Source organism: Medicago truncatula, chromosome 8 (genome assembly GCF_003473485.1).
Source record: "Medicago truncatula cultivar Jemalong A17 chromosome 8, MtrunA17r5.0-ANR, whole genome shotgun sequence".
Classification (NCBI taxonomy): Eukaryota; Viridiplantae; Streptophyta; class Magnoliopsida; order Fabales; family Fabaceae; genus Medicago; species Medicago truncatula.
Genome location: NC_053049.1, coordinates 1322718 through 1336598, shown reverse-complemented (window position 1 = coordinate 1336598; position 13881 = coordinate 1322718). Strand labels below are relative to the sequence as shown.

Genomic DNA, 13881 nt, shown 5'->3' with positions numbered 1-13881 from the left:
GATTAGAAGATTAAGTTGCATAGTCAAGAGGTTAAGTTGTCAAGTTGTCAAGTTATCAAGTTGTCGAGTTGTTAAGTTGTTAAATCATGAAATTGTTTAAAGCTGTGATTCTTTATATGAACTATTAAAGAAGTGAATTATGATATATTATTATCTATGATGAATATTATGATGATTACATGATGTTGTCTATGAGTTGTTAAATATGATTGATGATACTTATGTTGTTAAATGTAATTGATGAATTATATGCTTAATATTATTATTTGTGAAATCTCACCCCTTCTGTTTGCCCACCATGGGTAACTAACAGGTAACCAAGAATAGTTGATGTCGTGTGAACTTTCCTTCTCGTGTGTCTTAGGTGCTCTGATACGTAACGGGATGAGAACTTTGTTATTGCTTTTCTATTCCTTACGTATTGTTTTTGAAGATTTATGACTATGTTTTTAGATTAGATTTTTATGAGACATTTATGAAGAGGCCTTCGTGCCAAAGTCTGTTTTAGTTATTGAAATAAATTCCGCTGCGAAGTATTAAAGATCTTGTATTTGAATTTTAAAGGATAAATAGTTATTTATTCAGTTTATGATTTTAAGAAAAGAATGTGACATTCCGTTTATGTTGAAAAACTCTGATTATTTATGCGAAATTTTTATGTTGGAAAAACGGGGTGTTACACTTAGTCTTGAATATTGTGGATTGATCGGAACATTTCCGCAAAAGATCTTTCAGATTGCAGCACTGTCATTTATCGACTTATATTACAACAACGATCTTCATGGTTCATTTCCAAACTACTCACTTAGTGAATCTCTTCGTAGAATTAGAGTTAGTTACACAAGTTTATCAGGAGAATTACCAAACTCTATTGGCAAATTGAGGTACTTATCTGAATTGGATCTTCCTTACTGTCAATTTAATGGAACACTTCCCAATTCAATGTCCAACCTCACACACCTTACATACCTAGACCTTTCTCAAAACAATTTACGTGGTGTCATTCCTTCATCCCTTTTTACACTCCCATCAATAGAGAAGATTTTGCTTGCATTCAACAAGTTTATTAAACTTGATGAATTCATAAATGTGTCTTCCTCTATATTAAACTCTCTTGATTTGAGTTACAATGATCTATCAGGGCCTTTTCCAATATTTATCTTCCAACTAAAATCGATCCATTTCCTCGATCTTTCCTTTAACAAGATCAATGGATCACTTCACCTGGATAAGTTTTTGGAGCTGAAAAATTTAACTTCCCTTGACATTTCACACAACAACTTATTTGTTAATTGGAATGCAATTAATGTTGAACCTTCATCCTTTCCACAAATCAGCGAGCTAAAATTGGCTTCCTGTAACTTGAAAACTTTTCCTAGTGACCTTTCTAGACCTTTCAGAGAACCAAATTCAAGGAGCACTTCCTAATTGGATTTGGAAACTAGAAAGTATTCAGGAACTTAATATTTCACACAATTTTCTCACAGAATTGGAAGGACCTCTACAAAATCTAACTTCCATCTTTTTAGACTAGGTTGATCTTCATAACAACCAACTACAAGGGCAGATACCTGTTTTTCTAGAATATGCTACCTATTTGGATTACTCAATGAACAAATTTAGTTCTATTATCCCACAAGACACTGGTAATTATCGATCTCAAACATTTTTTCTCTCCCTTTCACACAATAATTTGCATGGAAGTATCCCTAAATTTTTATGTGATGCTTCAAATCTTAATGTGCTTGATCTTTCCTTCAACAATATTTCTGGATCAATTCCTTCATGTTTAATGAAAATGACCAAGACCCTTATGGTATTAGATTTGAAGGGGAACAATCTCTAAGGACCAATCCTAGATAAGTTTCCGACTTCTTGTGCTTTACAGACTTTGAACCTGCATGGAAATCTATTACATGGGCCAGTTCCCAAGTCTCTTGCTCACTGCTCCAAATTACAGGTACTAGACATTGGAACAAATCAGATTGTTGGTGATTTCCATGCTTTCTGAAGAACATACCGACACTTAGTGTCCTAGTACTACGAAACAACAAATTTCATGGTACCTTGGTATGTTCAAAAGCAAAAAATCCATGGCAAATGATTCAAATTGTGGATATTGCTTTCAACAATTTTAGTGGTAAGCTACCAGAAAAATATTTCAGAACCTTGAAAAGGATGAAGCATGACGATGATAATGTTGACCTAGACTTTATCCACCTTGATAGCAGTGGATTGTATTATCAGGATAATGTGACAGTTATGAGTAAAGGTCAAAACATGGAGTTAGTAAAAATTCTGACAATTCACAACCATTGATTTCTCATCCAATCACTTTGAAGGATTGATACCAGAGGATCTAATGGATCTGAAAGCACTCCATGTTCTCAACTTTTCAAACAATGCTTTCTCCGGTGAAATCCCATCGACTATTGGGAACCTGAAACAGTTAGAGTCCTTAGACCTCTCAAATAACTCTTTGTTCGGTAAAATTCCTGTGCAGATTGTATGCATGTCATTTCTTTCTTATTTGAACCTCTCTTTCAATCATTTGGTAGGGATGATTCCAACAGGTACTCAACTTCAGTCATTTCCGGCTTCTTCATTTGAAGGAAATGATGGGCTATATGGACCTCCATTGACTGAAAAACCAGATGGTAAGAGGCAAGACTTGGATCCACAACCAACATGTAGAGGGCTAGCTTGTTCAGTTGACTGGAATTTTCTAAGTGTGGAATTAGGATTTATTTTCGGACTAGGAATCATCATCGTTCCTATCATGTCTTGGAAGCAATGGAGGGTAAGGTATTGGCAAGTTGTGGACAAAATTCTTTGCTGGATCTTTTCAAGGATGAATCTTGAATATGCAACTGATAGAGGACAAACATACACAGTTTTAAGGTGGCGATACCATTAGTGCTAGTCATTGTAATAATTAGTAAGATAATGTTTTTTTTCTTTTTCTTTTCGTGTTTACTTCTTTATCATGTACCAAAATAACATTCTCAGTTGGTCCAACATGTCTTATAAAGTTGCAGTCACATGAAAACACAAGAATCTTCTTCAGCTCTATGTCTTGAATAGTGTAAGAATTTTTTGTTGGTCTCAGCCCTCTATTCCCTGATGAAATAGGTCTTGCAAATTCAGATTTCAGCTAGAGGAAAGTGATGTTCAATCAAAGATTGTTCTATCAAACATGGATATGCCTGTCTAATTGATTTGACTTTAACTAAAGTTCATTAACCAGTGCCTTCCTTCACAAGTTACACAAGTCCGTTCACATCAAGCAATGCTTGAATTCCACACCTTCAGTTTGTTAATACTTTCTAGCTTCAATGTGAGATGAACAATGTCGTGCCTCTTTATTTTCATAGTCATTTGAGTTTGATGGTTTAGGTATTTCTTAGTCTTTCTTTTTTCCACTCTTATTGATTTTCAAAACTTTTGGAATAATTGATTTTAGTTTAGTCTTCTTCCCTCTTTCCACAAGTTCTTTTCGGTTTAATTCTCTGCCTTCACGTTCAAAATTAATTTTCTATCAATATACTAGTAGTATATGAAGTAACAAATTCAATAACATGTTGCATATAATTTATGCGAGTAACCAACATATTATGACACAAGTGATACATACTTAGGTCCCACAAAAATTTGGTCCAGGGTTCAATTATTAACAACAAACAAAGTATCATACCGAACAACCATACCAAGCAAAACCTCAAAATATTTTAGTGCATTAATCAAACTCTCTACCTCACTCTTTGTCTTTGTATCATTATTACAACATTCATAGTGTAGAAGATTGTTTTGGGTGTACGGGGGTTGTTTTGTGCACATACGTTGTTCACCTTTGATGGCGGCATGGGCGGCGTGGTTAATATTTACAGGAAATGCTTTACCAAGTTGGAGGTCTTGAAGAGGAGAGTGTGTGCATTATCAAGTGTATACGAGCATGTAAATTATACATCTATAAGAAGGAGAGAAAAAAAAAAAGAATGATACAGAAGAACATATCTAGTGTTAAAAACGCTCAATGGTGATATTACACTACTCTAGTTGTTTTAGAAACAAATGACATTGATATCATTGTCGTAATTTTGATGCATAAATGTGTGAAAGTATAAATTATTTTCTTATTTAAAAATCTTTAAAATAGATTAATTTTTTTCCTCTTAAATCTCACTAATTGAAATATAAAATTCAACTTTAATTTTTTTTTTCTTCCTATTTTCTTACTCTTTTAACCTAATTTCACAATACGCTTTTTTTCTTTAAAATTTTATCAGTTTTTTGAATTAACTTTTAAACTTTAAAATGATTTAATATTTCAAATTCATCAACAAATCCCAGCTATATTAATTTAAAAATTAGACCAGGGTTTTGTGTATAAAAAACTGAAATAATAGCAACCTCGATGAGAGGGACTAAAAGTATATTTAAGTAAAAAATTTATAAAAAAAAATATTTGTTAAAAATATAATTGATGATACGTTCTAAAGTTTTTTGGTTCCTTGTTAGTGCTCTTTGTTAGATTTGGTGAGCCAGGAACAAGTGCATGTTTAAGTAGATTAAAGACAAACAAGATACTCCCTACAGTACAGAATACAATAACAATACAGGTTATCCTTGTGGTGATTTCAACTTCACAGAACTTTGTTGTCCCACTTCATCAAGCCAAACCAAAGATTATGGATAGCCAGGCCAAAGTTGGTTGACAACAACCATGTTTTCTAAATTTCCATGGACATATACTTTGGGATCTTTAACCTGCAAAGGGTAGAAACACGGATAAATGATTTTGAAGGGTCGAAAGCATTAATTGTTTAGACTGATCGTCAATTGCAGCCACTACTTACCAGTAAGATTGGTGGGAAGCCAAATTTAATGCGCATTCTTGAGAAACCATGTTCAGTAAATAGACACTTGAATCCATTGATCACAGGATGTTCACTGTTAAAGACCAAGAAGAAGATTAGATTTATGAAAAATTCTTAAGTCAACGCACTTAAATGTGAAATCATATACAAAATACCACTTCAAAAGGGTTCATATATCACACAATCATTATCAGTCATATTTCATCATACTCTTCAAGTGGATTTGACATACAAACTTAACCAACTTTATTGTATAAAATTGCTCATTTAACAATATAGACAATTTCTATCAACTGTATGCAGGATCTCTAATCATAAAGAAAGTACATGTCATACAATTTATATGCCAGTCAAGCAAAGTAGAAATATCACAACTCATATTCCAATTAATGGATAACTCACTTTATCAGGAACGTAAAATTTCTCTGCTCAAATTCTTGCAAGCTAATTTCTTCTTCTTTAGAATACCTGTAGTAAAGAAAAATGGAGATCTGACTTAGTATCAGAATATAGTGGAAACTGGAAAGTAACTTTCTAAGATTGTTGCAAACAAAATCAAGAAAGAAATGATGAGAAATATACTGATATTTCCTTACACACTTAAGTCTTCCCCCTAAAATGATTTCTTAACATTCATATTTATTCATTGCTTTATTTAGTTTCTTCACAAGTTTTCCGTATAGGTGTCATAAATCATGTAGACAGCATATGAAAACAACAATCTTCACAGTCCTCACGAGAGTTTAATGGAAAAAGGAGGCCCACTTAAAGGCATTCAAATGCAGGATCAGAATTGCCAGTTAACAATTGGTATAGAAGGCATTGACAAATAGATATTTAGAAACGTATTTAAACCCTAAAACCAGAATGATGCACAGTTCAACTAGTGGCAAGGAGCTAACCAATGAACTGAAACATGATAAGCAAATGGATCAAGTTTTATTGTTTTATATTATTGGTTGGAAACATATTCATAAATCAAAATAGCTCCAGTTCTTTGTTACACTCTAGAAGGCTGAAAAGTCAGCCAACTACATTAATATGAACTCTAGAAGACTTCAGCATGTTGATTAAGGTCTCCACAACCTGCCTCCCCAACAGGAGGATTAACTGTGTTGATACCAGAATACAGTTTGAAATGTAAAAAAATATAAGAATATGAATACTCTTTTATCCAGGAAGAGAGGAGAACCTAAAAGCATGAGTGTCCATGATACACTATGCAGAGACAAAGTGTGTCAAAGTAGTTAAATGACATTTTTCTTGACATCAATTTATTATATGGGGAAAGAAGTGAGAGTGATCTTGATTCTTGAAGATGATTTTGAAAACATAATCTCAGAACATAAATAAACTGGACCTCATTCCTAGTAGGACAGTGAATACATAGAACTGCAACGTTGTTTAGTTACTAAAGTCAAAAGCCTAGAATGCTTATTATAGTCAAACATTGTTTGGACCCTTGCAAGAGTTAACAAGCTGCATCATAATTCATAAGCATGTATAAAAGAAAGAAGTAAAATATACCTCCATGGGAAATCACTTTCACAAAATCGAGATATTCCATTCATGGCAGAAAATGTATCAATGTGAACCCATTGCTCATTTGTATCACTATGAAAACCTGCTACAAAATAAATAAATAAATAAATAAATAAGAACACTTGGCAAAAATTAATAAAGTGTTAATATGAAAAAGACAAAAACAAGAAACTTGTGCATTACACTCCTATCCATAATTTATTTACTTTAGCAGTCAAGATGACATTTATTTTCTAGAAATTTCCATTTTCATAATTTAAATGAGGAATTTTTCTGGGTTGGAGTTGTTTTGGGACTCAATGACTCTGCTCATTTGTCTTGTATTTCTGAAGAAACAAATTGCAAGCGAGAAAAGCAAATGCATCAATGAAAGGCTACAGAAAAATCTTCCTTGTAACATAGTGATCGTAAACAAATCCTTAATCTTTTCCCAATTGATCCATTGTTTATGTCGAGAGATAAAGAAAACAGAAGCACATGCTAATAAACATGTATTTCAATTTTCAACTACAAAGAAGTTCCAATATTCTACTAATAATTACATTAGAGTATTATTCTCTTCTAATTACTGTATTTAACAATATCTACTTCTAATATTTCCGTTCTTGACATATTCTCTCCTTGTTGGTATATTTAATGATATCTTATTTAACAAATATTCTCTCCTTATTACTAAATTTAACAAAAGAATTAACAATAGTCTTATCTTTCCATTTATTTACTTTCCTAATTGGGGTTGTTACTAACAGAATGCTAGTCAGAGAACGGGTCTCAATAAAACACCTGAAACTCAATTATCCAAAATAGCACCCATGACAATATCTTTTTCCACAGAACAACAAATCCCGATCAAAATATCACACTCAGTGGGCCATATTTAAAAATATTTTCTAATCCAACAAATGATTCACCAGGTACAACAAAATCAACAACTTGACAGAATTTTCCACTGCTGATGAAGAAAAAGATGGTGAAACTTTGATATTTTTACAAAATTAATGGGAAAAAAAAAAAAGATCAGTACTTTTTAAAGGAAAATTCTAGCTAAATGTTTTGCAGGAAATGCATAGACATTGTACAACTCATGGACTCAACTCACCAATCCCATGTAATTTTTTTAAGGCATGACCACTAGGATAGTTCCAGTATGATGCTGTAAAAGTTGTGATGGTTACTCCAAGACTACAAGAAAGATAATAAATAAGCACACGAAAGAAGGATATTTCGCCAATGAAACAAAATGACTAGTGAACCAACCTCATTAGAAGTAACCCCAACATAATGAGGAAAAGCAAGTTCCAGATCATCTTTTTCCTATTATTGTAACTGAAACATTTCAGGACACACACTAATGAAGGTTAGTAACTTACTACAGAAAAAGATAGGAAAAAAAGAAAACAATCAAGTTAATTCTTCAGAAAGGGCACATCATTTTAAAACCTCTATTAAGATTACAAATACAGTTCAACTCAATCATCATTGTTAGACTATATGATTTGTATTGTATGGATTAAACTTTGTATATCCGGTATAGCATACTACTGTGTAGAAGCACTGTGAATGCTGTATAGGACCACTATATATGCATAGAGTGTCAGTTAGTGTGTTACTGCAGGTCAGTCAGAGTCAGTTATAGTTTGTAACTGACTGAAGGTACTATAGTTACCTGAGCTACATCTCTCAGAGATTAACAATGCAGAATACAATTATTCAAAAAATGGAATGAAAATTCATTTATATTTGAATTACAAACTGACTTGTTCTTCCATTAATTGACATGTCTACAAACAAGATGAAATAATTTCAGAAAATGCAGAGAGAACCCAATTAACTTTTATCGGCCCATATAAAACTAAAATTAACAATTTGCCATGTCTATTTCATAACTGAGCATAAACATTGCAACTAAAAACCACATGTAAGACAAGAAAAAGCTTAGATAACTATTATGCTTTCTACGGGCCAGATATGTTTATGAAACATAGATAAGCATAGAGACCTTACATTCTATTACATGCAACCGAAGCTGACAAGTTGAATATTGGAACTGAACTTAGAATAAAACGAAGCTCCTGCAATATCCATCAAAATAATGTTAGTGCAACTGCTAGTTTGATAACAGACTCAAATTAAGCGACGAATCTCATAGTCTAATTGTTGTACCTTATGGGGAAGCTTAGAATACAGCAAAATGAAGGCAAGAGCAGGGAAAGCAAATGATCGTACCCTTCTGTCAACCAAGAAACCAAACTGCAAAGCACACATCTTGTCAAGTCAGGAAATGAAACATGCTTTCTTCTTTCTCCTTTCCGCATTAATGAAAATACTAAACATAATGAAATTATAATTCCAACAAAAATAATTCATTGCTCAAACATAGTACATCAATTTCATCATAATATAGAGAAAATATTGAACTATGTAGGAGTCAGAAAATATTGAACTTAATGAAACTTTATTCACCACATTAATTCATAGTTTAAACATAAATACAGGAAAAATATTAAACTTTAAGTTTGGGGTTGGGAAGAATGCACAAAAGATGTCGTATTAATCAGTTCACTGGAAGTAGAATGAGCCACCATATAAATTAAACATTTACATAACTAGCAACATGTTGACTGTTAAGAACAATATCTTGAAAACAGTGACTTACCAGGGAAAGGGGATATGCAGCAAGCAGTGCACGAGGGAGCGCGGAAGTGAAGTACCAGTGAAAAGCATGTGTCTAACAAAAATATTGTGAAGGAACATAATAGTTTATAATTTATCAAATACAAATGGGAAGTATTATCAAAAGCAACATATAACATGCATATTTTTTATAATGATAAAAAGAAATCCACATGCCTCACCCACAGGCAAAACAGAGAGGAAATTCACTACAAGGAGTAACCACTGACCCGCCAAACCCTAATCCCAATGCATTTTAAATCCTCACTGTTGCAGAGATTTAGCAAAAGCATAACTATATTCCCCCTTATACGCCCCCACCTAAACCAGTAACTAACTACACAACTCAGATACCCCCCATTTTCGTTTTCTTTCTTACTCCTCCGATCATGCACATGTCAGATTTTAGGTACAGGTGTCAACCTCTAAAGTGGAGAAAAAGCAGAAAAAAAATATCACCCAACTGTTCATAAAATATGTAGCATGTATTTTCATATTCTACAGCAAGCAGTTGTTGAATATAATCTCTGAAGGATACTCCCCATTCAGAACTCTTGTTCAATACAGAGTTAAACCAAAAGACTTCAAATTCAGGCCACAATAACCTTTTCCACATAATTGAGTCAATCAATATGGTTATACCTGTAATGCATGTAGGGCACCTCAATGTCAGAATCAAATTTTAATAAAAACACTGCTGTTAAGCATAAATTTTGGTTTTATTTAAAGATTAATTGGAAAAACATGTCACCAACCTACGCAGAAGAAGGCCATCCCAGTGCAGTATTTTAGAGCACCCCATACTGAAATTTTTTTTGTCTTCCCTTCAAGAGATAAATATTATCAGGCACAAAGCTTGAAAATGAGGGTAAAGAATTATTTTTTCAATTTTTAGTTATTTGACCAAAAGTGCAAGACCATAAAATGAGGGTAAGAAAATTCATCAAAAAGAACACTTAACAGCAAATCCTAAACACAATACACACTCTTCTCCAACAATAAACTATCATACTAAATGTTATTAAAGCAATGGCATTTTGTGTTGAAATTTTACAATATATAGTAAACTAGGATTCTGCGGTGACCTTAATTGAACAATTCAAAGTTCAAACACTTTGCCCAATCATCCTATAATAGTAAAAGCCACGGGAAAATGACAGAGAAATAGAAATTCACAAGATTTCAATAAAAAATAACACACATTGGATATCTTAACATTAAAACTATCAAGAAAAGAAAGTCAAAACAGGCTCAATTTGAATTATGCTGGGAAATATCAATTACATTCTCAAGATGTTTGACATTAGAAGTCCAGAGCTGATACTGAATAAATTCGTGAAGAACCAACTATGTTCTAGTACCAGGAAATGCTGGCTTCAGTTGACAGAAGTACAACATTTCTCATCCAAATTAAAGAGAAACAGTTGACCTCTGTTTTTGTTTGTTTGAAGAATTACAGAATAGGATGCAAAAAAAGGCATCGTGAGTGGATTTGGAAAATAAGAAAAGAACAAGCACCCAACAGCAAGGAGCGATAATTCACAGCCAGATTTTTTTCTTTATATATATCGTCCGAACTAGAAAACTACAGAATTGAAAGATATCTAACATGAAGGTTACACACAATGGAAGCTTAAAGGGCTGTCAGTAATGCAGTTCAAGCATCTAAGGAGAAAAGGACAAATTATAAGAAGGTTACACAAAGCGCAACATACCAGAAGAAGTTGTAGGCCAAGGGGACCAAGAAGTAACAGCATGTCACATCTGAACACAGTTGTAGCAAAAATCTGATAATCAGAAAGTGCCAAGGGATTATTTCAAAAATGCAGTGCATAACATACTAATAATTGAAAAGACCCAATAATTCCAGAAATTATTCTAGGCATTAACAGTAACAAAGTTCGACAAAAAGTATACCACAAAAGTAAAAGGAAGACCAAAACTTGAGAAACTCATTGACGCCTAACACAAAAATTAATCTTTAAAATAGAAATCCAACATCAATTGTTAGTTTATATTTTCTCATCAAAGATGGCAATTTTACTGTAAAAGACTAAATTGGGAACTAATTTTGAAATGAAACATTTGATCAAATAACAGCGGCATTGCAAAAAGTATGTATATATGATTTGAAGTGAGAAAAAAAATACAAAAGAGCTAATAAAGACAAATTAAGAATCTGTACCAACATGAAACTGAAGTAAAACCATATGACATACATACCAAAGAGTTTAGAGCTGTATAAAAACGCCCCTGGAACCAGTATCCAAATGCCATATTCACTGCAAAATAAATCAAGAGACAGCACTAAACCATGATGTTGACTAGAACATAAGAAAAATTCCTTATAAATGTTTAAGAGATTAATTTTCATAACTGTCGGGGTAAAATAATTTACACTGTCGACAAATCACAACCACTCATACTTATGACTTTAGAAACAATTATGGTTAAAGTTAAACATTTTCAATAATCTGATGATTATGATTGATTGCCAGTGCAAAAAAACAATTACACTAATGCAGTATACAAATTAAATTCAACGTTCAAATCAAAATTCATGGATAATAAAGTGAGATTGAAAATACTAAATTCACCGAATCGGTGCAAGTAGTTACCTATACCCAAAGCAAGAATGTTAGGAAGAGGACGAGAACAATAGAACAGAAAATGAAACTGAATGGAAATTAGTATCACAAAGAAGGCTTCTACTTGATGCCCAAATTTATTCCTTATCTGCACACATTATAGCATGATTCAGGGAACATATTCAACTTTATCAACATAACATATTTAAACTTCATATAAGGTATTAATGGCTAGCATTGGTTCTTTTAGACATTTTGTTAATAAATAAAACGAATCCTTCTGTCATGACAGCTCTCTCCCCCCTCTAAATAGTTCACAAACAAAATACTATGAAGTTAAATCTAAAGAAAGCAACTCTATCCCGTATAAATTCCCATGGAAAGAACCCGTTATCTAAAGTACAGGCAAGATGCACTAAATAAATGAGCCAAGATTCTACAAGCATAGCAAATTAGCTAGAATGTTTATGGAACAGTGTTTATATAAATGAACTAGAATGTTTATGAAATCGTGTTTATCTTAGCAATTTAGCTATGATCCCTAAAAAAAAAAAAACTATGGTAATCAGTTAGTTAAGCAAAACGAAATAATGTTCACTAAAAGTTCTAGAATGATATACAAAAGTAAAATAATCATTTCATATGAAACCTGAACTTTAATTAGATTAGATAGGTAAAAAATCATAAATTTTTATGAACATTGATTCATGGAAAAATTGAATTTATTTACACGATATAGGTCTTTTAAATTGATTATGAATAGAGAATAAAGATGTAGGAATTCGGAAGGAGGAAAAAGGAGCCAAAGGTGCAAACCTGTTGACGAAAGAATCTTAGTGTATACAGTATGATGCATCCTAGGGTCATTCGAACTGCATATGAACAATACGCTTTAGTCAAAAGAATAAATAAATCAACAATACATCAACAGCTGATGATACAAAGTCAAAATATGAACACACATAAAAACATACTATCAACAAAACCAGATTAATCAAATATGCTGCACACATGTTGATATCACAATTGATAAATTTGAGCATTTTAAATAAACAAAAATGAATGTACAATGACTGTAAGTGTGAAAGAAGTTACCTATGAGAAGAGCATAGAACTTTGGCAATTGCAGCAAACTTGCAATAAACACAAATGGAGACGCAACAAGTGACACAAGCAGAGCCCCTAAAACGAATATAATTAGAGATTAGAGATGGATTCAATATAATAAAAATAGACTCGCTGCACAAGTACATACACCAACGTCTACTGAAGAAACACGTCCTATGTGAAACTCAATTGTAAGATTAGCATGATTCAACTGCCATTATTAACAACTAAACATGCTACACTAACAGTTATAAAACAATCGAGTACTAACAATCTCAAACAAATTAAATCTATACACATTAATCGAGGTCATATTTATTCACTTCTACAGAAAGAAACTTGTTATTTCTCATCAAACAATATGACCATGTTTGGATAAACAACTTAATAATTGAGCTCTTATAATACAATGTATAAGCTATTTCTATAATAAAAGATAAAATAAAGTCAAATTACTTTCATATAAGCTATAAGCTGTTTTCATAACCTATCATGAAAAGTTTAGGAAAATAAGATGAAAACAACTTAAAAATACAATTTTAACCTTGACATCTTAATTGGAAAAAATTAATATACCTAAAAAAATATATTTTTATGTCATTTGATATCATCAATTTCTAAACTTAACAATTATTGGGTATTGTTTTTAGAGAGAATGATACCAATGAAAGTGCGAGGAACGACGCCAGGGAACTCGAGATGATCATACTGTTGTAAACAAACAAAAACACAGTAAAATCAATGAATGAATAAATTTTGAAAATTAAAATAGAAGAAGAAAGTAAAGAAATTGACTGACATTGTGCAAGTGAAAGCGATGATAAAGAAGATCGTGCATTGCTTGAACATTGAAACTTTCTTCAACCTTAGTATAAGGTATCATCACTATATAGAATGCAGCGATTGATCCTAATACCAAATCGTAACCGTAATTTTTCACAAATGTTGAAGAAGAAGCCATTGTTGTTTTCGTTTTCGGTGTGAGAATGCAGACAGACAGAATTCCAACACTACAAAGAAAGAAAGAAAGAAAGACAGTAAATGGGCCTGATGGGCTTTTTAGTAAAGTTATTGGGCCTTAATTTAATAGACCC

General features: G+C 32.4%; 1 protein-coding gene across 2 annotated transcripts; it reads right to left on the bottom strand.

The window, feature by feature from the left end:
* Nucleotides 1-4448: 4448 nt before the first annotated feature.
* LOC25500106 (dol-P-Man:Man(7)GlcNAc(2)-PP-Dol alpha-1,6-mannosyltransferase) lies at nucleotides 4449-13868 on the bottom strand. Of its 2 annotated transcripts, none has more exons than XM_024773520.2 (18): nucleotides 13587-13868; nucleotides 13450-13495; nucleotides 12776-12862; nucleotides 12497-12552; nucleotides 11711-11828; nucleotides 11316-11374; nucleotides 10808-10879; nucleotides 9848-9911; nucleotides 9631-9734; nucleotides 9076-9147; nucleotides 8583-8669; nucleotides 8424-8491; nucleotides 7677-7745; nucleotides 7519-7601; nucleotides 6405-6504; nucleotides 5280-5345; nucleotides 4857-4950; nucleotides 4449-4767 (listed from the first exon to the last, which is right to left on the bottom strand). In XM_024773520.2, exons 1-18 carry the CDS (start codon nucleotides 13746-13748, stop codon nucleotides 4687-4689), a joined length of 1488 nt encoding a protein of 495 aa, XP_024629288.1. In that variant the 5' UTR covers nucleotides 13749-13868; the 3' UTR covers nucleotides 4449-4686. The 2 variants fall into 2 exon arrangements, with proteins under 2 accessions (XP_024629288.1, XP_013443889.1); XM_013588435.3 differs by having other exon boundaries at nucleotides 6405-6501.
* Nucleotides 13869-13881: the final 13 nt, after the last annotated feature.

Coding starts and splice junctions, on each gene's coding strand:
- LOC25500106 (XM_024773520.2), bottom strand. CDS start 13,748: ATGGCTTCTTCTTCAACATTTGTGAAAAATTACGGTTACGATTTGGTA. Junction 8,670..9,075: donor CTGCATATCCCCTTTCCCTG/GTAAGTCACTGT, acceptor TGTGCTTTGCAG/TTTGGTTTCTTGGTTGACAG. Junction 4,768..4,856: donor GCTTCCCACCAATCTTACTG/GTAAGTAGTGGC, acceptor TACCCTTTGCAG/GTTAAAGATCCCAAAGTATA.